We start from the raw sequence: 27,664 nt of genomic DNA on the forward strand, positions 1-27,664 counted from the left end.
GAAAAACTGAGGCAGAAGAAAGGATAAGTGACCTGGAAGATAAAATAGTGGAAATAACTACCGCAGAGCAAGATAACAAAAAAGAATGAAAAGAATTGAGGACAGTCTCAGAGACCTCTGGGACAACATAAAAAATGCATCAACATTTGAATTATAGCAATCCCAGAAGAACAAGAGAAAAAGGGACTGAGAAAATATTTGAAGAGGATTATAGTTAAAAACTTCCCTAAACACGCCAGACACATATTAATCAAACTTTCAAAAATTAAACACAAAGAAAATGTATAAAAAGCAAACAAGGGAAAAAGCAACAAATAACATACAGGGCAATCCCCGTTAAGGTTAACAGCTGATCTTTCAGCAGAAACTCTGCAAGCCAGAAGGGAGTGGCAGGACATATTTAAAGTGATGAAAGGGAAAAACCTGCAACCAAGATTACTCTACCCAGCAAGGGTCTCATTCAGATTTGACAGAAATTAAAACCTTTACAGACAAGCAAAAGTTAAGAGAATTCACCACCAAACCAGCTTTACAACAAATGCTAAAGGAATTTCTCTAGGCAGGAAACAAAAGAGAAGGAAAAGACCTCCAAAAACAAACCCAAAACAATTCAGAAAATGGTAATAGGAACATACATATCAAGAATTACCTTAAATGTAAATGGATTAAATGCTCCAACCAAAAGACCTAGACTGGCTGAATGGATACGGAGACAAGACCTGTATATATGCTGTCTACAAGAGACCCATTTCATACCTAGGGACACATACAGACTGAAAATGAGGGGATGGAAAAGATACTCCATGCAAATGGAAATCAAAAGTAAGCTGGAGTTGCAATTCTCACATCAGACAAAATAGTCTTTAAAACAAAGACTATTACAAGAGACAAAGAAGGACACACTCAGAGGTAAAATGCTGAAAATATTCCCTTTAAGAAGAAAGCAGGGGACGCGGGTTTGTGCCCCGGTCCGGGAAGATCCCAAATGCCGCAGAGCGGTTAGGCCTGTGAGCCATGGCCGCTGAGCCTGCGCGTCCGGAGCCTGTGCTCCGCAATGGGAGAAGCCACACAGTGAGAGGCCCGCATACAGCAAAAAAAAAAAAAAAAAAAAAAAAAAAAAAAAAAAAAGAAAAAGAAGAAATTCTAGGGAATTATTAACATAAAATCAAAATCCTAGCTACTTTGGTGGTAGTGTGGAGTAGGGGCGAGAGGGAAGATGTGACCACTGCAGACCTGAACAGCTCTTCTAATGTCCTGGTACATTTTCCATCTTAACCTGAGCTGTGGGAATATCGATTTCCTTTTTATTATTATTTACATTGTATCTCACTTTTAGGCAACTTATATAGGATGTTCACAATAAAATGGTTTTAATGAATAAATGAGAGACGTACCACAGTGAATAAAGATTGAAGAACAGTTGTTGAAGATGCTTGTTTGTCAAGGATCTGAGTTAGTAGGCAGTTTTCCAGAAGTTCATGCGATCATGCGTGAGCACAGCTCTTTACATATGCCATGTTATTTGTCTTATTGTATCCAAAAAAGTGGAATTGGTAACACATTTCCCTTCCTTCAGGTAAAATTACAGGAGGATGAGGGTAAAAGACAAAACTCACCAAGTCCCTCAGTGATGGTTAGTAATAGGGTCAGTCAATATTTTTCTCTTTGGAGAACTGCATATTGGAGTAGATTAGGAATTTCAAATAATCATCTAAAACTGTAATAATAGTTTCAAAGGATTTTTGACATTAGAGGAGACAAAATATCATTGATTTAATACACAAAAGAATTTTTCTGAAGAGAATTTAGTTTAAAAGATCAGCAAATTCTGTGGAAAACTATTAGGCTGTGTCTACATGACTACTAAAAATCATTGATTTCAGTTATAAGAAAATGTCTCCAAAAGTTAGTTTTCCAAATTTAACCACATGTTACTTAATAAAGAGAAGGGTATGTCATGGACGTCAACTCCGGAGTTGTTATCCAGATCGGCTGACTGTATTGAAGGCTTAAGATTCCACACTCTAAATTAAGAATTGGTCTCTCCTTCCTTATTTTGGTTCTGAATCTATTTTATTTTTATTCCTATTTTAGCTCTACTTTATCTCAGACCATCTTAATTCTATGAAATGGCAAAAAGATTCTTTGCTAATCAGTTTCTAGAAATCTAAAATAGAAATTAAGTTGCTTTCCATCCTGAATGAATCTCTCCCTTCTCTCTGAAGTATGACTTTAATTTCAAAAGAACAAACTGCATCTTGATGCAGGTTTCTTCAGTCATTGAAATGGCCTCTGCTTTTACTGTACATGTATCACAATGTTAAAAATTAAAACTGCTGTGATAGAAGACATCATGATTATTTAGTTTTTGGTATACTTACCTCAGTTTTCTGTATTTCAACTTTCTGAATAAAGTTCATAAAATAAAGTTTAGACAATGCCGTGAATGTGGTAAACTGTTTTTTTTAAATAAATTGGTATTTTTATTTGGTTATTTATTTTTAACAGGAATCTTATCTCATTAAATCTCTCTTTTTCTTCCTGCTTTGTCTGTTTTTCTCAGTGGTATTTTCTTTATGCTGTGCTGAATATCACGTCTGATCTCAGAATTATGAGAAACATTGATAAGATTTTTTAGTATCAGGTGTGTGCCATCTAAGTTTGTAAATAGACTAGAATGAGTTGGTATGTGGTAAAGATGAGATGCTATTAATTAAAAGATAAGCCAAGGAAACATGTTATTTTGTTATGATTTGAAAAGCCAGATATCGACAGACTTACTTCATTCTTAGGAGAGTGTACTGGGAAATTAATGGCAAAACACTCCTATTTTTATGGTGCTTGTTTCTTTCCTTTTGACAGGAGCTTTAAAAAATCATATAAAGTAAGGGATGAGATGATTACCTCCACTTTTAAAATATAAATAAAATATTAGTGAAGACTTTGTAAGAAGAGATGGTGTGAAATCTTCAGCATGCAAAAATAATTTCTGAGAAACGACCTCTTACACACTCAAACCGTTCAGTTTTCCCCAGCCATCCATAAAAATTGTGTTGTAATTTGTGTTTGAATTAATAAAATAGGTTCCAATAGCTATATCTATAATGCTTTACCTTTCTTTTAAAATTGAAGTATAGTTGATTTACAGTGTTGTGTTAGTTTTAAGTGTACAGCACAGTGATTCAGTTGTATGTATGTATTCTTTAATGCTTTACCTTAACCTAAATTCTTATGGCACACTGTGTTTTGTACTCTAATGTGCTAATTTTTAGAATAGCTGAAAAATTATTACAAGCTGTAAAGCTTATTGTTATTTTCTTTCTTGACTGTGCCATCTGTCAGAAACAGAAGCAAAGATAAAAATCTCTGAGCCATGAAAGATTCTCCATTGCTTAATCTGCCTTCTAAGGAAACACATCTACATGGAAAACAAAATTAATGCTGCATTTCAAAGAGAATCTTTGTTACTTCATTGCAGGTGGGGAACCCAAGGAGATTTTACCACTACTCATCCACGGCCTGTGGTCAAAGTAAAACTCTTCACGGAAAGCACTGGGGTCCTGGCCCTTGAAGATAAAGAACTGGGAAGGGTGAGTTATGGTCAGCTCCGTGTTTCCCAGAGAGCACAATTTTAACTTCTCTTGATTTAGAGTTAAGGTGGACCAGTATGCAGTGTGTAAAACCTTCTGTTTGTACGTTAATAGTTTATTTGTAATTTCCCACGAGCCCAGCTTACAGCTCTGATTTACTAAACATAATTGCTGTAATGGAGAAAGTATTGTGATAGGCCTTGGTGTTTAAGGGGAACACATAAGGTCCTAGTCACTGACTGAGTCATTCTTGTCACATGTACTCCACTGGCCAATGAGTGAATGGTATAGGCCAACTTGTCCTTCTTGGTGAAAGGTAACCCTAATTCAAACATTTCTGTCCGTGGGTTACAAGCATCCTCTTTATATTTGAAGTCATCTGCTCTTTATGTTCGTTGTGATTAGATTGATTACAGAATATCTCAACTGTATTTATCTCTTGTACCTCTGTCATTTTCCCTGTGAGAAGGTCTTTGCCACACACCTTTTAGCATAGAATTGTTTTTTTCCTATAGTCACCTCCTCATACCTATAATATATTTATCCTCTAATCCAGTATCTCTCAGCTTCTTCTGACATTACGGTAGATGTGTGATCTTAACACCTCTCTGTGAAAGATTATCTGCAGTTTTGTTTACGAGGTAGATGTGTTCCAGTGAGTAGACTATAAAGTTATCTTCTGTAATGTGGATCTATTTTACCCAGACCTGAGCACTGCTTTCATATATATTTTCCAGAAAATAAAGCCTTAAGAAATTTTACTTGAAAATTTCTGGTAATGATGGATAGCTGGTGTGATGCTAGGTGTTGAAGGATGCTAGGATTCGTGTGTATGTTGGATTTTTTTCCCCCTAAAGTTGGGATTTCTGTTCATTTCAAGTCTTCCTCCTTTTCTGTATCCTTTGCACCTTTGAAGTTTTTTCATTTCTAGGGATTTCGTGAATCGATACCCACACTCCAGAAATTGTGAGTCTGCATTCATATGCTAGATTTCCTCTTCTGTTTCCCTGTTATGTGTATTTCTTAATACCTAAGAGAGCTAAACCATAATGTTTGTGCATTCATGTGCTTATATATTTGTGCATTTATTCATTCAACAAAGGTATACAGGTGGCATAATCTAAGAGAAGAACCCTAGAGACTGCATGTGGTCTGATGGATTTGTGAATCAGGGTTTCTCATTTAAATTATTATTGCATTCATTTTACCTTGTTTCTTTATTGTAACTATTTTTCACTGTGTGATAGCAGCCATTTTAAGTCTAAAGCTATAATGTAGTTTAAGGTATTTTTAATTTATTTTTTAGCTCTCTAGACAGATAGATAGATATAGATATCTATATAAAAGCAATTTTTAAATTATGTACATGAGTGGTATATCTTCCAATCAGTTGTATATCTGAGAAAGACCTCATGCTCCCCTGTTCCTGTGGTACATGAAAGACAATTTTTCTATCTGTATAAGAGTCTCTCAACCTCAGCACTATTGATGTTCTGAGTAGGATAATTCTTCGTTGTTAGGAGCACTCTTGTGCATTTTATATTTGGTAGCATTCCTGACCAGTCAATAGTCTCGTCCCCTCTTAAGTAAAGATGGTAAGAAATGTCTCCAGACGTTGCCAACTGTCCCCTGGGAGCACCCCTGCTTGAGATCCATAGATCTATGCTAATGACCTCAGTAGGTTCCATGATTATAAATGTTTTTTGGAGTTAATAACTTCCAATTTTTAAATTAGTTTTCTGGAGCTTCAGATTTGTATATTCAACTTGCCTACCTGGCATTTCTAATTGTGTATTAACAGATATCTCACACTAAATATTTTTGAAATAAGAACTTTTGATTAGCAACCCCATCAAGTCTTCCAGAGGGGCCATTGTCAAGCAAGTGACCTCAGCATGCCCTTTTTTTCTTCTTCTTTGACTCTAATACCCATTAATCTGTTTGCAAGTTTTGTCAGCTTTTTCTTAAATTTATACTGAGTACGTTCACCCTTTAACATTTCCTTGACCGTAATTCAAGACATCATTATTTCTCACTAGTAATAGGCAGCTTACTGCTTCCTCATTTGTCATCTCGTCCCTTCTGATCCAGCGTTCACATCTCAGCCACTATGACCTATTTAAAATTCAAAACAGAATCACATCATTCTGTCCTTAAAATCTTCCACTGTCTTCTCAGTTATTTGGAACAAAGAATCAGACTCCTCATCATAGTGTCGTGTGGCCCAAGAAGGGTTGTCACAGTGGGACCCTGGACAAGCAGCATCAGCAACACCTGGAAAATTGTTAGAAATGCAAGTTCTCAGGCACATCTATTGGAACAGAAACTTGGGGTGGGGTGCTGCAATCTGTTCTAACAAGGCCGCCTCATAATTTGGACACACACCAACATTGAAGAACTCGGCTTTGCATGAACTGATCTCTCTCCAAATTCATCTCCTATTAGACCCTCCTTGCTTACTATCATTCTTCCTTCATGTTTCTTTCTGTTCCTCAAACATATCAGACTCCTTCTTGGTTTACACTTTGGGTCTTTAGATGTGTTATAATCTGACCACATGTGTGCAATTTGAAGAAAATTAGAAGAGAATGGTGGGCATCGCTGAAGGGTAGAGCTACTGGTAATGTTTTCTATATATTTACCTACTTTTATACTTAGAAACAGTAACAACATTTTAATTTGAAGAAAAAGGCCTTACATCATCTGAGCTTTGTAGTCTAAAATGATATAACTCTTGTATCTGGGGATCTTAGTTTAGTGAAGTTTTTTAATTAAAATTTTGTGCGGTATTTGAAAGATGAGTAACACGGCCTTTAAAATAGATGTATAGCACAAGAAGATACAGTAAATGGATATAACACAAGAAAACTGACAGTAACAAAAGCTGACAAGGATTCAAATCAACAAACTTAATCTTTGCTGGCAGAAATGAAAAGTTGTACAGCCACTGTGGAATACAACTTGTCAGTTTCTTATAAAGTTAAACTTAGACTTACCATATAGCCCATCAACTGCCCTCCTAGGTATTTACCCAAGGGTTTATACAGTTCATGTCCACACAAAACCTGCATGTGAATGTTTGTAACAGCTTTATTCATAATCGCAAAAAACTGGAAGCAGTAACATGTCCTTCAACAGAGTAATGGATAAATTGTGGTACATCTATAGAGTGGGATACTATTCAGCAGTTAAAAAAAAAAAGAAAGAACTACTAATTCATGCAACAACATAGATGAAACTTAAATGCAAGTGAAGGAAGTCAGACCCAAAAGACTACATAATGTATGATTTGCTCTAAAAAAAGACAACATTATATAAACAGAGAGCAGGTGAGTGTTTGCCATGGATTGACCCAGGGGGGGAAGTGGTTGGCTGAAAAGGGGTGTACAGGGATCTTTCAAGGTGAAGGAATTTTTCTGTGTGATACTGGGTATTGGAAATATGAATGTATGTATTTGCCTAAACACATAGAACTGTACATCACAGGAGGAGATCAATCAAGATGGAGGAGTAAGAGAATGTGGAACTCACATGTGTTTGATAAACACATCAGAAATACACCTACACGTGGAACCGTCCTCACTGAAAACTAACTGGAAACTGGCAGAAGTACTCCTATACAACCAAGGCTGTAAGAAAGATACACATAGAATCAGGTAGGAAGGGAAGAAAAACGATCAGGTTGGGACTTGTGTGCCTGGAAGGGAACTTAGAGGAAAAGGGAGAATACACGGCTGGACACCTGCCCTGAGGAATGAGCAGTGAGAGCCACAGATTAGACACCCCAGTCCCAGGGTCCTAAACAGGGGACATGAACCCCCTTGGCTGGTTGGAGGCTCTGGGAACAGGAGGGCTAACAGGAGGGCTCTGGGAACGCTGGACTCGGCTTGTGGGCAGCACAAGCACACTAGCTTGCCCCCCAAGGCAGGGTGAAGAGAGGGCTGCTCTAGCAGCTGCCAGGTTTCCCAAGACATGGGATCTTGGGCAGCCGTGACTGGGGAGAAGACTCAACTGTGGGACACGGAAACTGCCAGGTACTGGGGCAGAGCCTGGGTGAGGGGGTGGCGGCCATTGTTGGCACTTACTTAAGTAGCCCATCAAAAGCAGCCCAGATCTCTATGGCAGCCACTCCACCACAGCTCACCACCCCCATACATGCTCAGAGTCCATGTGGGTCCCCCCTGCCCTGCAGTGTTGCTCCACCACAGGGTGAGGGTGGCAGAGGCTGGGGAGAGTGAGCAGCTGTTAGGGACAGAGGGATTTGCACCTGAGGCTGTGTCTGAGCAGAGCGAGGGAAACTATTGTGGGTGCCTGCACAGGCAGCATGGCAGAGAAAGCTTGGACTTCTGTCTGAGGCAGACATGAGCAGAGAGCCCCCAAGGGCCCCCTTTGCTTCAGCACTACCCCCTCTGGGGCCAGGGTCCCCAGTGCAGGGAGAGGGATAAACACATACTTAAAGGGAATAGAGCCACCTCAGGCCTGACCTTCAGGGAGTCTGCTCCAGCAACTTGGGATCAGACCACTCCCCCCAATAGGGTGTTGCTGGCCACTGAGCAGAGGGGAGGTCCTGCCTCACACCTGGCTCTAGCCCCTCCATCTCCGGCCCCACCCCCTACCAAGGTCATAGCTGCCAGAACACCCTGAGGAAAGATATGACTTGCATCCTCATCAAATCCAGCTGTCCTACCAAAGGCATTGGACACAGTCTATATGGGGACTCTCCCACATAAGAATACTCCTTCAGGACCACAATAGGTAACTGTTTCACCTAAATTCATAGAGGCAGAGAAAGTTCACCAAAACGAGAAGGTAGAGGGATTGCTCTCAATTGAAAGAGCAAGAGAAAACCTCAACAATTTGCAATTGAAACAAACAATTTGCCAGATAAAGAATTCAAAATACTGGTAATAAAAATGTTAACTAAATTAGGGAAAAGAATAGATATACACAGTGAAAATTTTAACAAGTTAAAAAATAGAAAGACCCAATCAGAAATGAATTCAATACCTGAAATTAAAAAAAAAAACAAAAAACACACAAGAAGGTATGAATAGCACACTGAATGATACAGAAGAATGAGTAAGTGATCTGGAAGATAGAATAATGAAAATCACCCAATCAGAGCAGCAAAAAGAAAAACAAATTTTAAAAAATAAGAATAAGAGATCTCTGGGATAATATTAAGCCCACCGATACTTGCATTATAAGGGTCCGAGAATGGAGAAGAGAGAAGGGGATTGAAAACGTATTTGAGGAAACTATGGCTGAAAACTTTCCAAACCTGAGCAAGGAAATAAATATCCAGGTATTAGAAGCACAGAGGATTCCAAACATGATGACCTCAAACAGACCCACACCAAGATATATCATAATTAGAATGGCAAAAGATAAAGAATTATAAATGCAGCAAGAGAAGAAGAGTCAAATACAAGGGAATCCCCATAAGGCTATCAGCTGACTTCTCTGCAGAAACTTTGCAGGGAGTGACATGATATATTCAATATCCTGAAAGGGAAAAACTTGTAACCTAGGATACTCTACCCAGCAAGATTATCATTTAGAATACAAAAGGAACTTCACAGGCAAGCAGAAACTAAGAGTTCATCAGTACTAAGCCTATCCTAAAAAATGTTAAAGTGTCTTTAAGTGGAAAGATAGGAATCTATAGGAGAAGGAAAATCCCACTAGGAAAGGCAAATATATAGTAAGGACTGAGGATCAACCACTTACATAAGCCAGTACAAAGATTAAAAGACAAAAATTGTAAAAGCAACTATAACTACAATCAACTGTAAAAGGGATACGTGTGAAAATGTAAAATATGACATTAAAAATGGTGCGGAGGAGGGGAGTAAAAAATGTGGCTCTTTTAGAGTGTGTTTGAACTTAAAATGACTACTGGTTTAAAACAAGTAGATACATGAACCTCACAGTAACCATAAATTGAAAACCTACCAATGAAGAAAAAGGAACACAACCATACTACTAAGGAAAATCAAACCACAATGGAAGAAGCAAGAAGAAATGAACAGGGAAGAGCTATAAAAACAACAGAAAAACAAGTAATAAAAGGCAATAAGTAGGTACCTATCAATAGCTATTTTAAATGTCCATGGACTAAGTACTCCAATCAAAAGACATAGGGTGGCTCTTTGGATAATACAAGAGACTCGCTTCACAGCTGAAGACACACAGACAGAAAGTGAGGGAATGGAAAGAGATATTTCATACATATGGAAACAAAATGGGGGTAGCAATAGTCATATCAGACAAAATAGGCTTTAAAACAAAGTCTTTAACAAACCACAAAGAAGGGCATTATATAGTGATAAATTGCTCGATACAAGAGGAGAATATTACTCTCATTAACATGTATGCACCCAATACAGGAGCACCTAAACATACAAAGCAAATGCTAACACATAAAGGGAGACATTGACAGTAATACAATAATGATAGGGGACTTTAACACCCCACTGACATCAATGGACAGATCATCCAGACAGAAGATAAGGCAACAGTGGTTTTAAATGACACAATAAACCAGTTGGACATAGTAGATATTTACAGGACATTACGTCCAAAAACAGAATACACATTCTTTTCAAATGCACATGCACATGAAACATTCTCCAGGATAGATTATATGCTAGGCCACAAAACAAGTCTAAACAAATTTGAGAGGATGGAAATTATATCAAGCATTTTTTTGGACCACAATGGTATGAAACGAAGTCAGTTATAGAAAACAAATGAGAAAAGAACAAAGACGTTCAGACTTAAAAAACATGCTATTAAAAAACAATGGATTGGACTTCCCCAGTGGTGCAGTGGTTAAGAATCCACCTGCCACTGCAGGGGACATGGGTTCGATCCCTCGTCTGGGAAGATCCCACATGCTGTGAAGCAGCTAAGCCCGTGTGCCAAACTACTGAGCCTGCGCTCTAGAGCCTGCGTGCTGCAACTGTTGAAGCCCACCCGCCTAGAGCCTGTCCTCAGCAACAAGAGAAGCCACTGCAATGGGAAGCCTGTGCGCCACAACAAACAGTAGCCCCTGCTCACCGCAACTAGAGAAAGCCTGCGCACATCAACAAAGACCCAGTGCAGCCACAAAAAAAAAAAAGGTCAATGAAGAACTCAGAAAGGAAATCATATGTGGAATCTAAAAAATAAAACAAACGGGTATAGCAAAACAGAAACAAACTCATAGGAAACAAACCAGTGGCTACCAGCAAAGACAGGGAATTGGGGAGGGGCAAGATAGGGATATGGGATTAAGAGATACAAATTATTATGTATTGATATAAAATAGATAAGAAGGATATATTGTATAGCACAGGGAATTTTAGCCATTTTCTTGTAATAACTTATAACCTGTAAAAATACTGAACCACTATGCTGTACACCTGAAACTAATTTAATATTGTAAATCAACCATACTTCAATAAACAAAAAGAACTGTACATCATAAAGCATGTACTTTAATGTATGCCGATTAACACAGATGAACTTAGTTGTATTACAAGGTACAACATAACTGCACTGAAAGGAGTGGTGAGAAATGTACACCTAAGCAATATAAGAGAAAAACAGTAACCTGCAAACACTACCTTAACCAAGTAATGAAGATTAACACTGCCATTGATGCCACATAGCTATCATGTACTCCTGTTACGATGTTATGAGAACGGCACGTTTCACCTCTGTGATATTCTTTCTGAAAACCCCAACTTAAACCCAGTTTAATTATGATGAAAATATCAGACAAAACCAGACTAGGGGACACTGTACAGGGTAATTGGCTAGTATTTTTCTAGTCTGTCTAGGTATAAAAACAAGAGTCAGAAACTGTCACACACAGATCAGAAGAGACTAAGGAGACATGACAACTAAATGCGATTTGGTGTCTTGGATTGGGTCTTGGAATAGAGAAGACTGATGGAAAAACCCATGGGATCCAAATAGAATCTGGGGTTTAGTTAAGAGTAATGTAACAATGTATGTTTCATGGTTTTCGCAGAAGTACCATGGTATCATGTTAATTATGGGGGAAACTCTGAGAGGTATACAGGAACTTTCAATAATATTTTTGCAACTTTTCTGTAAATTTTTGAAATTATTTCAGAATGTAAAGCTTAGTTTTAAAAAGATTTGTAATAAAAAAGGCTTTTCAGCATTTTTTTTCCAAAATGCTTCAGCTTATATTTTCTAAGAGACAAACATTTTCTTACATCAATTCCATTATTGCACCTAGGAAATTTAATATTGATGAATATTAGTATGTGATATATAGTCAACATTCAGAGTCCCATAATTATCCTAGCATGTCTGTAAAAGCTGGATTCCCCCCCCAATCCAGAATACAATTCAGGATCATATATTGGGTGGGCGGGGTGGGGGGGTTGTCTATGATGATGATTTTTTTTTTTTTTTTTTTTTTTTGCGTTATGCGGGCCTCTCACTGCTGTGGCCTCTCGCATTGTGGAGCACAGGCTCCGAACGCGCAGGCCCAGCGGCCATGGCTCACAGGCCCAGCCGCTCCACAGCATGTGGGATCCTCCCGGACCAGGGCACGAACCCGTGTCCCCTGCATCGGCAGGTGGACTCCCAACCACTGCGCCACCAGGGAAGCCCTGATGATGACATTTTTAACGAGTTTAATTTTGTAGAATGTTTTCCCTTCTGGATTTGTCTTACTGGTTTTTCATGATTGGATTCAGCTAAACATTTTTGGGAAGAACCCTACATAGGTGATGTTTTGTGATCCCCATAGCATCATATCAGGAGGCATACAGTAGTAGATTTTCATGGTGTTAGTGAGGTTAATTAAGCTTGATACCATCAGTCTTTGTTTTTTGGAGCTTGAGATGTTGATCGACTCAGCTTGTACTCTCCCTATCCCAGGGCTATAATCAGCACTGGTTCTTTTTAGTGATAATGGAATTTAGAAATCAACGTTCTGTGTATCATCACTTATGGTTAAGGAATATATACTTTTTAAAAATCATGAGTTTACAGGTTCCCAGCAGCATCGATACGTTTACTTATTTTCTGTCTTGTAATACATACGAAATTGTTCCAGAAATACTGTACTATACATAACCAACAAAGAACTTACCAAGTAATGGTCAGTGTTTCCTTCTAGTTCTTTTTGTCCTTAGAACGTATCTCAGTAAGGATGTATATGTGATTACTTCATTAAAAGTAACCTAGTACAGGGCTTCCCTGGTGGCGCAGTGCTTGAGAGTCCGCCTGCCGATGCAGGGGACACGGGTTTGTGCCCCGGTCTGGGAAGATCCCACATGCCACGGAGAGGCTGGACCCGTGAGCCCTGGCTGCTGAGCCTGCGCGTCCGGAGCCTGTGCTCCGCAACGGGAGAGGCCACAACAGTGAGAGGCCCGCGTACCAGAGTAACCTAGTACAATAGAAGATAAAGCTTCTTATTTATATTCTAAATGGTAAAAATCACTGAAGATACTACAGGTTCAGTCATTATGGAGGTTTCCTTCAACAGGTCTATCATAATAATTCTCATCCAAGCAGCTCACTGAAGGATTTATTAGATCAGTTTTCCATACTAAGTAAGGTTAACTCCACTGACTTTTATTAAGCGTGATCTGGAGGCATTTACTCTCTGGAGCTCTGACCCCTTGTCTGAAATACAAACTGTGTTGTCATTTCTTGTTCTCCTTTTCTATCATTATATTGATTTACTGGTTGCTATTACTGCTTACTATTCACATATCCCATTTAATCCTCTTTGAAGATGCTAGTAGCAGTCCATATTTAGTTAAAGAGTGAGAATCAGAGGTTAAGACCACTCAGTTAGCAACTGCGAGAGTCCTGATCTGAACTCCAGTTTTCTGACCCCAAAGTCTCTGCCCTAAAACAATCATTAAATGCTACGTTTCATAGATGAGATGAAGTAATGTGACTGTTTTACAAATCTTGGTGTTGGTGTGGACCAATTTAATTTCATGACTTAAAGCAGGAACTGGATATTATTTAAGCTAAAGCCAGTTCATGCATAGTCATTTTATATCATTTTATACAGTGATTTGAATCTTATTAGGGTACTGTCTGGCTGCTTTTATTACTGTCATTTGTGATGGCGCATCTCAACTTGATGTTCACATAAGAACTGCTTCGGGGAGTGTTTGAAAAGACTCAAGGTCTGGGCTCACACTTTTAGTTGGTTTAGGGTGAGCCCAGGAAAGAGAATTCTAAGCACTTCTTAGGAGCTGATAATGTGCATATAGGGTTGAGAGGCACTGGCACAAATAGTATCGCCGATACTAAGGTGCAGCCAGGGTTGAGAACTAGTAACACGTAAAAAAAAAGATCTGTTGTAGCACATAGTTCTGTGAAATGATAGCTCAAATTTAAATCGGCATTAGGCACTTAAAGGATATGTTCTTTGGCAAATGCTTGGCCTGCAGATTTTGTTTGTAGATGGCAAATGCAAATACCTATTTAGGGAAAACGGGGGGTGGCATATGGAGATTTTTCATCCAAGTTGGTGGCTAGCCCTCCACCGGGTGCTAAGGGAATACCTCGAGACAGAACAGGGAATTTTTCTTACTATGGGTATGTCCGAGCAGGTAAATAGTAGACCAGTTAAGCACCCAAACTTATACAGTTCATCATAATCAATTGTCCCCGCAAAAATTTAAAAGTGGGGCTTTTGTAACATAGCCATATAAAAATCTGAATGATCCCACAAGACATCTATTTGTGAGCAATGCAGTTTGCATTGAGTCTTTCAGAATGAATTAATGTACTCCTGGGTACTATTTAACCTGCCAAATGGTGTTCTTGAGTCCAAAATGGATTTTTTTTTCCTCTGCATTGGGTCTTCGTTGTTGCGTGCAGGATTTCTCTAGTTCCGGCAAGCGGGGGCTACTCCTTGTTGCAGTGTGCTGACTTCTCATTGCGGTGGCTTCTCTTGTTGCCGAGCACGGGCTCTAGGAGCGCAGGCTTCAGTAGTTGTGACCCATGGGCTCAGTAGTTGTGGCTTGCGGGTGCATGGGCTTAGTTGCTTCGCAGCGTGTGGGATCTTCCTGGACCAGGGCTCGATCCTGTGTTCCCTACATTGGCAGGCAGAGTCTTAACCACTGTACCACCAGGGAAGTCCCCAAAATGGATTTTTGAAGTTTCTACCCAAATAACTTTTTAGTTTTAGAGTGTTGCTGTAAAGACATTCTTTCTGACAGTTGTTAGAAAAAGGACCTATTGTCTATTCATACACACTAAGTTTGTGGCCTTGGTACCACATCATCAGTATACACAGGAAGGTGCTGGTTCTTCTGCCTCCCTGAGGTTGGAGAAGTGTATAAATCAGAATCTATTTTCCTTTATGGTGCAGTGGAGCTAGAACGTCATCTTTTTTTCTCATTTGATTAAATAATATTTCAACATCTGTACTTCTAGTAAACATTTCTTAATATGGAGATGTTCATAGCTAATAATGCAGAGTGACAATCATTATGCGTGTTTTACACATTTAAATATTGATATATGGAAATTTCAGGTACATTTTAAATATTAAGATAAATTAGCCTTGCTCAATAGATTATTCCATTAAAACGTACTATTATCTTTCAAGCACCTTGGTTAGGACCTATAGAGTTTAAAACATGTCTCTAATTGCCTGGTTTATAGGGAGTCATCACAGAACTTATTTCAACATACAAAGTAATAGATCAGGAATAGACTACAGATGTTTTATTGACTAATTAACAATTCTGATTTTTCACAAATAATTATAGAGTTAAATGCATAAAAATCACTTTAGGCCTTCCCTTCACTCAGACAAAATTTATATTTGAGGATTAAACTTTCCAGCATTATATAAATTTGATTCATCTATATATGAGTCAAAAAAGCATTAAAGAAGCTGCTAGTGAAATCATAATCATAGGCATTTTACTTCAATTTGAAAGCAAACTTTAAGGTCCAATTTCATTGAAATAGCCGGTACTCAATGACTGCTGTTTTAGCCAGCAAGTTAATATCATTTGCTGCAAAATGGAATGGAAATTCATTTGCATTTCATATATGTCTAATTCACCTCCTCAAACAGAGTAAACTTTTATTTTTGTAGTTCTAACAAGTGGTATACCTTTTCTGAAACTAAAAATCACAGAAAAGCTCTCCTTCCTCCTTTAGTCCTTTCATGTAGCCATTTGTCGCAAGCCTTTGTTGTCATATCTCAGAAGCCATGCCAGTGACAAGAAAGGGACCACAGACAGGTGAAGGGCCAGAGATCATTCATATACGGTGCGAAGTCTTTCTAGATATATTTTCTAGCAGCAGTCGATTACATCTGGGTCATTAATTACATGCTGTGAAGCGTTAGAGGAGAGGACCTTACTACCATCCTGAGTCTTTTCTTGGAAAGGAGCCTTTGATAATGTGCATCACTTGTTCCTCAGTGAGTCTCCCTCAGACCTTCTCTGAGGAGTTGGCTGGCATCCTTACTGTAGAGGTAGAGGAAAGCATTTCCTTACATTCTCACCACTAAAAGAGCAAGTTATAAATAGGCATCCTCCATGATGGGTCCATGTGGGTGATTATATAGTAGCAGAAGTTGACATTTCAGTTTCCTCAGAAAAATAGAGGGCTGCCTCAGTCCCAGATAGAACAAGTATTCAACGTACACACTGTACCAATTCCTTATTTGTAATAGGTGTGTAGTGTTACTTCATTATGGTTTTAGTTTATACTTCAGTAACAGCTAGTACTAATCATGTTAACGTCTTTTTGCATGCTTACTTTTCATTTGTACCTCTTCTTTGATGAAGAATCTGTTCAGACATTTTTCCGGTTTTTAATTGGGTTACTTGTTTTCTTATTCTTAAGTTTGGAAAGACCATAATATATTGTTTACACATCTTTTATCAGGTTTATGATTTGTAAATATTTTTCTCCCAGAATTTGGCTTGTCTTTTCATTCTGTTAACAGTGTGTTTCAAAGAGCAGAAGTTTTTAATTTGGATGAAGTCCAATTTTTTTTCTTTTATGGCTTGTACTTTTGGTGCCATATGTAAGAAATCTGCATTGAATATGTAGATCAGTTTGGGAGTTGGTCAACAAAGTTGAGTTTTCCGACCCATGAACACAGTATATCCCTCCATTTATTTAGGTCTTATTTCATTTCCCATAGTGATGTCTTAACAGTTTTCAATGATCAGGTCTTGCATTTCTTTTGCCAGATCTATCACTGAGTATTTCATATTTTTGTTATTTTTAAATAGCATCATTTTTGTTAGTTTTAATTTTCTTAATTTAGATATTGTTAGTATATTGAAATGTAGTTGACTTTTCTGTACTGATCTTACATCCTGCAACCTTGATAAACTCACTAGTTCTACTGGTATCTCGGTAGATTGATTGTTTTTCCATTGACAATATTGTTGTCTACAAATAAAGACAATTTTACTTCTTCTTTCCAATCTAGATGGTTTTATTTATTTATTTTGGTTGTCTTATTGTACTTATTAGAATGTCCAATACAGTGTTGAATAGAAGTGGTGAAAGTGGACATCCTAGTCTTATTCTTGATCTTGAGGAAAAAACATTGTCTTTGAACATTAAGTATAACATTAGTTGTAGGTTTTTGGTAGACCCCCTTCATCAAGTTGATAAAGTTCCTTCTGCTAATTTTTATTAATCTATTTTGGCTCTGATCTTATTGTTTCTTCTATTTACTTTGAGTTTAATTCATGATACTTTTTTCTATTGAAGCTGAAGCCAATGTATTTGAGAAAAATCTATTTTTTTCTAATAGAGACATTTAGTGCTCTAAGTGCCACCCTCCCTAAATATTGCCTTAGTGGCATCCCACAGATTTTTTTCTCATTTTCATCCTGTTCAGAATACTCTATAAGTTTTATTTTGATTTCTTTGACCCATGGGTTATTAAAACTGTGTTAGTTTCCACATATGTGAGAGCTTTTTTGGAGTTCTCTATGTTATGAATTTCTAATTGCAGTCTATTGGTCTTAGAGAATATACTTGATATGACTTGGATCCTCTATAAATTTATTGAGGCTTAGTTTATAGCCTATAATAGGTTCTATCCTGTGAATGTTCCACATTCACAGTTTAAAAGACTGCATATTCTTTCGTTCAGTAGAGTTTTATACATGTCAGATAGTTCAAGTTACTGTTATTTCCATATCCTTACTGAATTTTTGTATCTACTTTCTAAAAAGCAATTTTTTTTTTTTTGCGGTACGCGGGCCTCCCACTGCCGTGGCCTCCCCAGTTGCGGAGCACAGGCTCCGGATGCGCAGGCTCAGCGGCCACGGGTCACGGCCCAGCCGCTCCGCGGCATGTGGGATCTTCCCAGACCGGGGCACGAACCCGTGTCCCCTGCATCGGCAGGTGGACTCTCAACCACTGCACCAGCAGGGAAGCCCTAAAAAGCAATTTTTGAGAGACTGTTACTAACCTGAGTATAATTATGGATCTATTCTGTCATTTTTTGCTGCTTGTATTTTGAAAATATGTTATTAGGTGCACAAATATTTAGGATTCCTATTTCCTCTTCATTAATTGACCATTTTGTTACTATGAAATAACTTCCTTATCCCTGGTAATATACTTTGGTTTAAAATCTTCTTTTTCTTAGCTATCCCAGCTTTCTTTTAACTAGTGTTAGCCTATTATATCTTTTTACATCCTTTAATCTATTTGTTTCTTTACATTTAAAATATGTTGATTGAAGCAGCATATGATTGGGTCTTTATTTTTTATTCAATCTGACAATCTCTGCCTTTCAATAAGTATTTAAACTGTATTTTAATATGATTACTGATATGATTAAATCTGTCATTTAGCTGTTTTTTCTGTCTTATATGTTCTTTATTTCCTTTTTCCTCCTTTTTTTCCCTCTTTTAGACTAATTGAATATTTTTTATGGTTCCATTTTTGCTTCTTTGCTTATTATTGGTAACTGTTATTTTAAGTGTTGCTTATGTTTAGTCTAACTTCAAATGATATTATAACACTTCACATGTAGTTTACGAGCCTTACAATATTATATCTCCATTTCCCATTGAAGGTAAGACACAGGACATATTATTTCAGCAACAGCACCTAACAGCTTCTGACGTGTGATACGTGTCCAATTATTGTTGGAAGGATGAATGAACAAATGAACAATCTCCTGAAGTTTCAGTTTCATTCCTCCTTTGCAGAGTTATCGTAGACAGTAGAATGAGTCACTTTTGTTTGTACACCTGAGCTCCCTAACCAAGTGATAAGCTGAAACAGCAATTGTGGAATGATACATGGTTTGGATCCTGTGGCAAGAGTGAGGTTCTAGGATGTTCAGCCCATCTCCTAGTTATAATATATAGAAGAAGCAGGTTGGAACATCCTGACATCCATTACTAACTTCTTTTAGTTACTGCATTAAGAAGTCCCTGTGCATCTGGGAGCTATACAAAGCCTCTTAGGAATATCCACCTTTATTGTCTCTAGCACTGATACTGAAAAGCTAAGTACCTTTATTCCCTGCTAGTTTTTATAATATGTATTGTATGAGTCAAAAATAAAGTCTTTAGGTCAAAGGTCCAACATTCAGATTAGTTGGTTGTTGAGCATCACAAACTGAAAGTTTGAAACCTGCGTCCGTAAGATGTTGATTCTGGTCTTGACTCTGCCGTAATAGCCAAGATGGCATGAACAGGTCACTGAACCTCTCTCCCTTGACCTTTATTCCCCACTACTTCCATCTTATCATATTTCTCTAACTTCATGCAGTTTTTTGGAGCATGTGAAAACGGAACACCAAGAATTCTTAACCTCCTACTCTCCTATCTTCCTTTTCTATTCTTTAAAGGATTTCTGACTAGTTTGTATACATATAGAATGACAAATTGGGAAGGTTTTCCTGAATCTTATCATTTTGGCAAACTGTTAGCTTGTAATTATTAGACCTTGCTTTGATTCCTTATTCAAATGAAGAATAATAATTCAACGTTCACTCTTCAGGGTGGCAGTTGGTTTTTAATAAAAATACCAACACTTATCTGTAAATTAATCAGTTCCCGAACACTTTGCTATAATTGTCTTCAGTTTAAGGACTGCAACTGAAGTAATCCAAGTTTAGGCATTAACATAACTTCCTCCTTTCCATCCTACCATCCTATGTATGGATCGACAGAAACAAAATTGATTTGGCTCTAAGAGTTCTTACAGTTCTTAATAACCAAAGAATGAGAACAAAGCTAAATTAGTTATTATAATGTATGTGGAATTATGAAGGGAATGTGTTGGGGAGGGTATGTAAAATTGAAAGTGTCTATTGTTATCTTGAAGTAATTTCCCTTAGGTATTCATTTAACTTCAGTGTCAAGTTATTTACACAAGAGCAATGCCTATCTATTAAGGGTGATGTGAGAATTAGTTTAAATTTCACAAAGCACTTTGAGGCACTGAGTTGAAAAGTTCTTTGGAAATGCCAGGCATTATTATAACCAGACTAGTAAAAAGAAACATGATAAAGCTACTCATGCAGTGTCCTCTAATAGAAACTTTATTGGTGAGGAAATATAAAGGTTACTGCTATTCATAATTTATGGCTGAGGGGAATAGATCAAGAATAATAATGCTTTCCTGTCTAGATAAGTCTTAAAGACACAGATGTAGCTGTGATGGATTATATTGCTCCACTCACGGAGAAGTATGAAATTGAGAACTTACAGGCAATAAAAGTGATATATGAAGATTAGTAAAGGCCAGTGTCTTTAATTGAGCCATGAAAAATATCTTGACAGATTTGACTATGTCTTTCAAAGTCTTTCTTGAAGACTGAAATAGAAGACGTAATCCTTGATCATTTGGGTATATGGAACTTGAAATTTGTTAGAAATATACGCATGAGGATCTTCATTCTAATAACCAAAATAATCTGTCTCATTGTGAATCCTTTTCAATTTTTTCTTTTGTTTTAATGGTGAGGAAAATGAAAACTTTAACTAAGTGAGTGAGTTTTTCCAAAAGGTTTAATACAAGCAGAATACCTCAGGAAAGTGAGAGAAATAATCACACCCCAAAACATCTTAAAGTAATCAGAGATAATGATAGAAATCTGTCTGTAAAAATCTTTGAATTACACAGTTAGCAGAAGAAATTTTTTAAAAGGTAAATTTAGTGTTTTTGTAATCAAATCGCAGCTTTTATTGGCTGTGTATTGGTTTCCTATCGCAGCTTTAACAAATTACTGAAAACTTAGTGGCTCAAGACAACACAAATTTATTATCTTACAGTTGTGCCGGTCAGAAGTCCACAGCGAATCTTGGTGGGCTCAAATTAAGGTGTTGGCAGGGTTGTGTTCCTTTCCAGAAGACCTAAAAGGGAGAATGCAGGTTTTTTTACCTTTTCCAGCTTCTGAAGGCTGCCTGTGTTTGGCTCGTGCATGGTCCTCTTCCATTTCCAAAGCCAGCAATGGCTGGTCAAGTGTTTCTCACATCACTTTGCTTCATCACTCCTCTGCCTTCCTCTTCCACCTCCCAGAACCCTTGTGATTGCACTGGGCCCACCTGGAGAATCTCCATTTCTTAAGGCCCACTAATTAGTGACCTTAATTCCATCAGCTACCTCAATTCCCCTTTGCCAGGTAAGTAACATAGTCACAGGTTCTGGGGATTCGGAATAGGCATTTTGGGGGAGACTAATTATTCTACCCACTACAGTCCAGAAATGGAAAGATGAGAGTTTCAGAAGTTTTTAGAGACCGGCAAGTAAATGGCGTACCAATTCTGCCTTTGCTACTGTCATTTTCTGTTATCAAGTTTGGGCAGTACTTTAGTTGGCAAGCCTTTTTCTCTTTTCACCTCAATGAAGTTATCAATGTTTGGTTTGCATCTTTATTTCTAACTTCTCTAAGCATCCACCCATCTATGCAACAAACATTTGTTAAGTGTCTGGTTTAGGATGTGAAGCAACATGTATGGACCTAGACCATATTATCCTTAGTGAAATAAGTCAGACAGAAAAAGACAAATACTATATGATATCACTTGTATGTGGAATCTAAAAGAGTAATACAAATTAATGTATATGCAAAACAGAAACAGGCTTCCAGATGTAGAAAACAAACCAGTGTTTGCCAAAGGGGAGAGGGGAGGAGGGAGGGATAAATTGCGGGTATGGGATTAAGATACAACTATTATATATAAAATAGATAAGCAACAAGGATATACTGTATAGCACAGGGAATTATAGCCATTATCTTATAATAATTAATAATAGAATATAATCTGCAAAAATACTGAATCACTATGCTGTACATCTGAACCTAACACAATATTGTAAATCAACTATACTTCAATTTCAAAAACAAAAGAATGGCTTAATTAAAGATACTGGCTTAAATTACACTAGCAGCCACAGGTGAATTACTCTAGGTATCACTATGAGCCCTTGCCCTCGAGGAGCATACTCTGCTAAATGCAGTCCATAAGCCCCTTCATACAGTGGTTCATTATTAAGTAGTGATGCCAGAAAACATTTAGGAAGAATTTACACACCTTGATGTTTGTTTTTCATGCTCTCTCCAACCCCCATCATGCAAATAACAAAGCTTATAACCTCCATTTTTTTAACAAGCTAATGCCAAGGAAAAATATATAGTTCAGATAATACTTTCCTTTTTCTTCTTTTACTCATTTTTTTAAAGGCTTTTCTTATTTAAAAAAAAAAAGTACTATATAGAAGGAAGGAAATGTATAATTTCCTGTCAGGCCATCAGCACATTTTTAAGGGGTTGGGAGTTTGATCAGTTCTATATTGTAAATTCCAGGATTCTTTCCAGCTTTGAAAATAAAGGGAACTGGATTTAGCCTATAGACAGTAAGGTTCACAGAAGACTTAATGCTAATTTTTCAGTATACAGAAGAACCTTGTGTTAGTGAAAGTGAGCATGTGTTCTTTGTTTCAACCAAGTAGGACAGGAAGCAGTGACATTAAAGGAGAAATTATTTAGACTACAAAACCTCAGGTGTATTAAAACACTGGAAAATGTTACTAAGGAGGATGTATTGTAGATTTCTCTCAGAAGTCATCCAGTTCATCTTCTCCATACAGTGAAAATACAGGGCTCTGATATTGGAGAAAATACATGCTAGTTATTAACATGTGCTAAATAAAATTTATTGAAATGAAGTAAATTCAGTTGGTCCTTTCACTGTACATGCTTTCTCAAGGTTCTAAGTTCTCAAGAAGGTACTTGAAAGGTTCACAGGGCATAGTTGTCATGAATCTTTGCTAAACTAAAATTTGTCAGTTGAAAGAGAAAGATAGAAAAATGTCAACTGAACCCCAAAAGTCAAGGTTTCTCATAGAGATAGCTCTACTTCTCTGGACTGATGATCCCTTGGACATTTCCTTAAAATACCCTATGCCTCAAGGACATCTGGTTGTCAGCAAAAAAAAAAAAAAAAAATTTTAATCACAAACTGAAACATTCCAGCTAAAAGTATTTTCAGTCCCTTCTTACTCTGTTTTAAAGATGTATTTCTAAGGCCATTTCATTTCTTAATTGGATGTTAGACACTTGACTACACATGACTCCTCTCCAGAATGTATACAGCTGGATAGACAAGGATTATCCTCTACACAAGAGTATGACGTTTTGATCTTGTCATTCTCTGGTTTAGAAGCATCTTTCGATTATACGTTATGGGATAACATACAAACTCCTTAGCAAAACCTATGCTTTTACAGTCTATCCCCATTCTTCCTTTCTGATCTCACCTATCAGCACAGCCTTCCCATTTCCTTACCCTCTTCGGTCTACGTGGCCATACCCTCACCACCCACCCTGCCCCCGCCTTTGTACACAATCCCCCTTCCAGCCAAATGATCTTGCTTATCTCGCCCCATCTTGTTCATTTAAGAATTAAGTGATGTCTTCCTCCATTCCTCTTGTAGACTTTATCCCTCAAGCTGTTATAGTCTGGCCTCACCTAAACTTTCTCCTGCTGAGATCTCTAGTGGCCTCTCTGTTGTTAAACCAAGCAGTAGCCTTTCCTTCCTTACCACGCTTGACCTCTTGAGTGTCATTTGGCACTGACGGCCACTTCCTGTTCCCCGAAACACTCTCTGTCTTGAATGTCGTGCATCCCACCCTTCTGGTTTTTCTTCTGTCTCCTTGGCCTCTGGTCTTGATTATAGAGTTCTCTTCCTTTTCTTAACCCTTAAAAGTTACTGTTCCACGGGGCTCTCCCCTTACCTTTAGATAAGGTAGAGAATTGACATGGCAGAAAATGTCATGAACATTTGTACTCGTTGAAGTTCCCTTGGTGGCAAGCAATGGAAACTGACTAAGGATAGGCCCCTGGGAACAAAGAGCTGACCAGTCACGCTTGGGGAAGGGCCTGAGAAGCAAAGGTAGTGGTAAGAATGTCAGCATCGGGATTGTGTGCCTGTTTTCTAAGGGTGGGTCAGTTCCAATGGGTGGGTCAGTCCCTTCCCTGTGTCTTTTAATTGTGTCTTGTATATTGTATCTTACAATATCTTATAAATCTTACGTGTTCTTCTAGACTCCAAAATGAAGCAGTGATTCCTCTCTGAAGTCTGTCCTGATCCCTTTAAGAATTGTTGATTGCACCTCTCTCTGAGCTAGATTCATGCCAAAAATGTAGCTGTATTATTTTACTCAAAGACCACAGTGCAATTGCTGCAGTCATGTGGTCTTTTTTTTTCTTCCTCTGGACTGAGAGATTTATGGGACAAGGCAGTGAATTCTTTACCTCACCCCAGAGCCTGCCTAGCTCCCTCTCGGTTCTTCTAGATTGTTCCTCCCAGTTTTTAGGTTTTTAGTTTTGAAACAGTTTAGAAAGTCGTGAATTCATAGGCCACAAAGTTCAAATAATGTAGTATATGTACAGATGCACATGGCTTGACTTTAATTAATTGTATCTTAATAGAAGAAAAATAATGTAGAGGTGTCTGTACAAGTATATTTTAAGAGAAAGATCCTTCTGTACCCCATATTACTCTAGATGTTATGTACATATGTAGTTCTACACTTCATTTTAAGTTTTGACTCTGTATTAAATTTGACAGAATTTTAAACAAAGCCTGAAAATAACATTTTGTGTTTTCCATTACACTTTAGCAAAGATGGAAAGTAATGTTGACGTTTTATTATGAAGAGGATACATTGGCTTTATATTTAAGATAAATCGTAAAATGTGTTGTTATGCTAAATGACAAGGCATTTAAAGTGTTGGTGACAAAAATAAACTAAAAGACTAGAAGAAGCAGAAATACGTGTAGAAAAGTTAAGAAATGAATAGCAAAGAATAAGCTACTTTGCTAAACTCTGTAAGAAGCTAACTATTTTGTACAGAGCTACGATTTAACTTATGTGTGAACCTAAAATACAAGAAGAATCCTTAGTAAATTATGTCTCTTAAGTATTCTAATTATTGTACCATCAACATCAGACATCCCTCTCTGAACGTGAACTAAGTCGTGTTGAAGTAGAACTGTTTATCTGCTTATCGTGAAAGAAAATTCTTCAAGCACTTACTACCTGTGCAAGTCTTATGCAGCAAAACTCTGTGTTAATGTACTAGTTGGTATACTAAATGCTGTAACAAATGACAACATTTCAGTAATTTAAAATGCTAGTGCCTGTATAACAGTCTATCATGGGTGTTCCTGATGGATGGGTAGATTTCCTCCGTGTGGTGATTCAGGGCTCTAGTTTCTTCCCTCTTATGGCTCTCTCATTTTCTAGAGCATTGGAGTCCTCTGCATTTGGCTAGCAGATGAGTGAAGACGGCATACCTTCTTCACTTCTATATCTTAATCATCATTCCCCAAAACGATTTACCACTTTTCTTCATATTCCATTAGCTACAACTTTCATGTGCCCCTACTTAGATGCCGGGGGAGCTAGAAGATATGGCTGGCTAGCTGCTTCTTGGCACCAGTTCTATACTAGGGAAAGCATGAATCCTGGTGAACAAGTTAGATCACCTGCCATAGCTCACCCGTATAGCCGAGGTAACAACAATTCTGTTACCCTTCCAACTACCCATAGAATGCATTTACTTCAAGGGAGACAACCCAAAGCTTCATCCTGTCCTTACTTCCAGTTCAAAGTCCAGCATCTCAATCAGGTCCAGCTGTGGCTCTTTGCAGCCTGGTGCCCAATGAGCTAGGGTTCGTGTTCACTGCCTGCTGTTCCATCTCCCCTCCCCACCCTGCTCAAGCACAAATCCAATATATAGCAGTGGAGCAGGGGGCAGGAAAGCTACAATTACGCTTCCCATTCTAAAAAAAGGTGAAGTGGGAAATACAGAGCAATACGTGTCCAGGGAGAGCAGTGAGGTGCTGTTATGGCAGGCACTGTGAAGACACCCTGCCTGACAGTGTTCAGGATCTCTTGATTAGACCCTTATTATGCATCTGAAAAGAATTGTTTTGTCCTTTATTCTCCCTGGCCCTTTGGGCTCTACACATTTGGGTGCGTCTTCCTTGTCTGTTATCATCCATGGCTGAATCATGGAAAGGTGTATGATCACTTTCTCCTTCTACAATTTGGGAACCTGGTAACAATTTAACAGAGTTTGTTCACCAGTACCATTTTTAGAAGTAACAGATTTCATATCTCTGGGCCTTCAATTGTTACATATGGCAGTGTTTACACCTTTATTAGTCTGTCCAGAAAGACAGAAAATTCCAGGTCATTCAGATGGTGGAAATTTAACACGGGGAGTTAGCTACATGTGTGATAGAACAGAGAAGCCAAACAAACGATGGTGAATAAACCCAGAGGCTAACAATATCGGAAAACTGCTGCACACCCTAGGGATAGAAGGGCAAGAGAAAGAAGTGATATTACCAGATATTATCTGAGTTTTTAGCTTTGATAAGAAGAAACCATCAACTCCTTATGGAGTCATCCATATTCTTTCATCTTTCTGTGTCCCCACAGAGTAAGCGCTCAAATGTTTAACTGAACAGAGATACACAGTAAATCCTTCCACCGACTTCAGTTAGAGGTACCCATCGGAAAATTAAAATGTGGCAGAAATGATGGTGTTCAGTACTGAGATGATCCTTAATTGGGGATAAACTGCAGTTATTTGGGGACCTTTTTTAGTAACCCATTATTGGCATTTAGAGAATGAGAAATTGTCGAAAGTTTTAATTTAAATATTCTCTTCCTGTATACGACATTTAGAGTTTGGAACAATACCCACGTTCATATAAACATAGAAAGAAGAATTAAAAAGGAATAAAGTCTGTAGGTGGTTTGTGCCAAATTCTTTTTAAAAGGATGGGGTGGGGAGAAATAGAGAAAGCTTTTCAGACTTGCTGGGAAATAGCAGTAAGAGCTACAGAGGATGTATAGCTCTGTCTTAGTCTTTGACTCTTCTTGTGGAATCACCTTCTGAGTTGAAAATGATATACCTTTGTCTGCTGGTTTGAGCCAGAAATAACTAATTTATTTTCCTTTACTGTTGTTTAAGAAAGAATCTGTAAAATATTCCATTGGCTATTTCAGCAGTCAAAAAGAACTCTTTCTAGAATCTGATCATAATTTTTGAAAACGTCACAAATGCCATTTAATCTGCTTTGGGCTGAGCCTTTATATGCTGAAGTGTGTAGATACGCTGGACCGAACCTGGCTATGGATAGGTTTGAAAAAAGTCTCAAAATAGTAGATATATTTAACAACTTGGAAGTTGGAGACTATGACTATGTTGTTTTTCCTAGAGAGAGAAAGAGCCTTGCCTGAAGATTTCTCCATGCGTATTTTCACTCATACATGGAAATGAAGATTTTTTTTTTTTGACAGAGCATGTCAAATTCAGTTGCCATGATGTGCTCTGAAAACATTTTATCATACCTGAGCATGTTTATAGTTCTTTCATTTTCTTAGAAACTTCAAGCTTTTTTACTTTTCACGTTGCTTTAAAATAAGAAATGGCTTAAAATATGATGTACTGCATTTCATATCTTCATTTTATCCTTCAGAATATAGTGCTCCCATTTAAAAATATTCATTAAGGCTTGAATATAGGCTGTGTCTAAGTAGTGTC

At 37.8% G+C, this 27,664-nt stretch overlaps 1 protein-coding gene across 11 annotated transcripts in view; it reads left to right on the forward strand.

Moving 5' to 3' along the window:
• The window catches only part of CADPS2 (calcium dependent secretion activator 2), a 494,346-nt gene that overhangs the window by 227,473 nt on the left and 239,209 nt on the right, over nt 1-27,664 (forward strand). For all 11 annotated transcript variants that reach the window (XM_032643104.1, XM_032643102.1, XM_032643096.1 and 8 more), the window contains exon 7: nt 3,479-3,590. In XM_032643104.1, coding sequence (XP_032498995.1) covers nt 3,479-3,590 — 112 coding nt within the window. The remainder of the gene's footprint in view (nt 1-3,478; nt 3,591-27,664) is intronic.

This window comes from Phocoena sinus, chromosome 9, assembly GCF_008692025.1.
Source record: "Phocoena sinus isolate mPhoSin1 chromosome 9, mPhoSin1.pri, whole genome shotgun sequence".
Taxonomy (NCBI): domain Eukaryota; kingdom Metazoa; phylum Chordata; class Mammalia; order Artiodactyla; family Phocoenidae; genus Phocoena; species Phocoena sinus.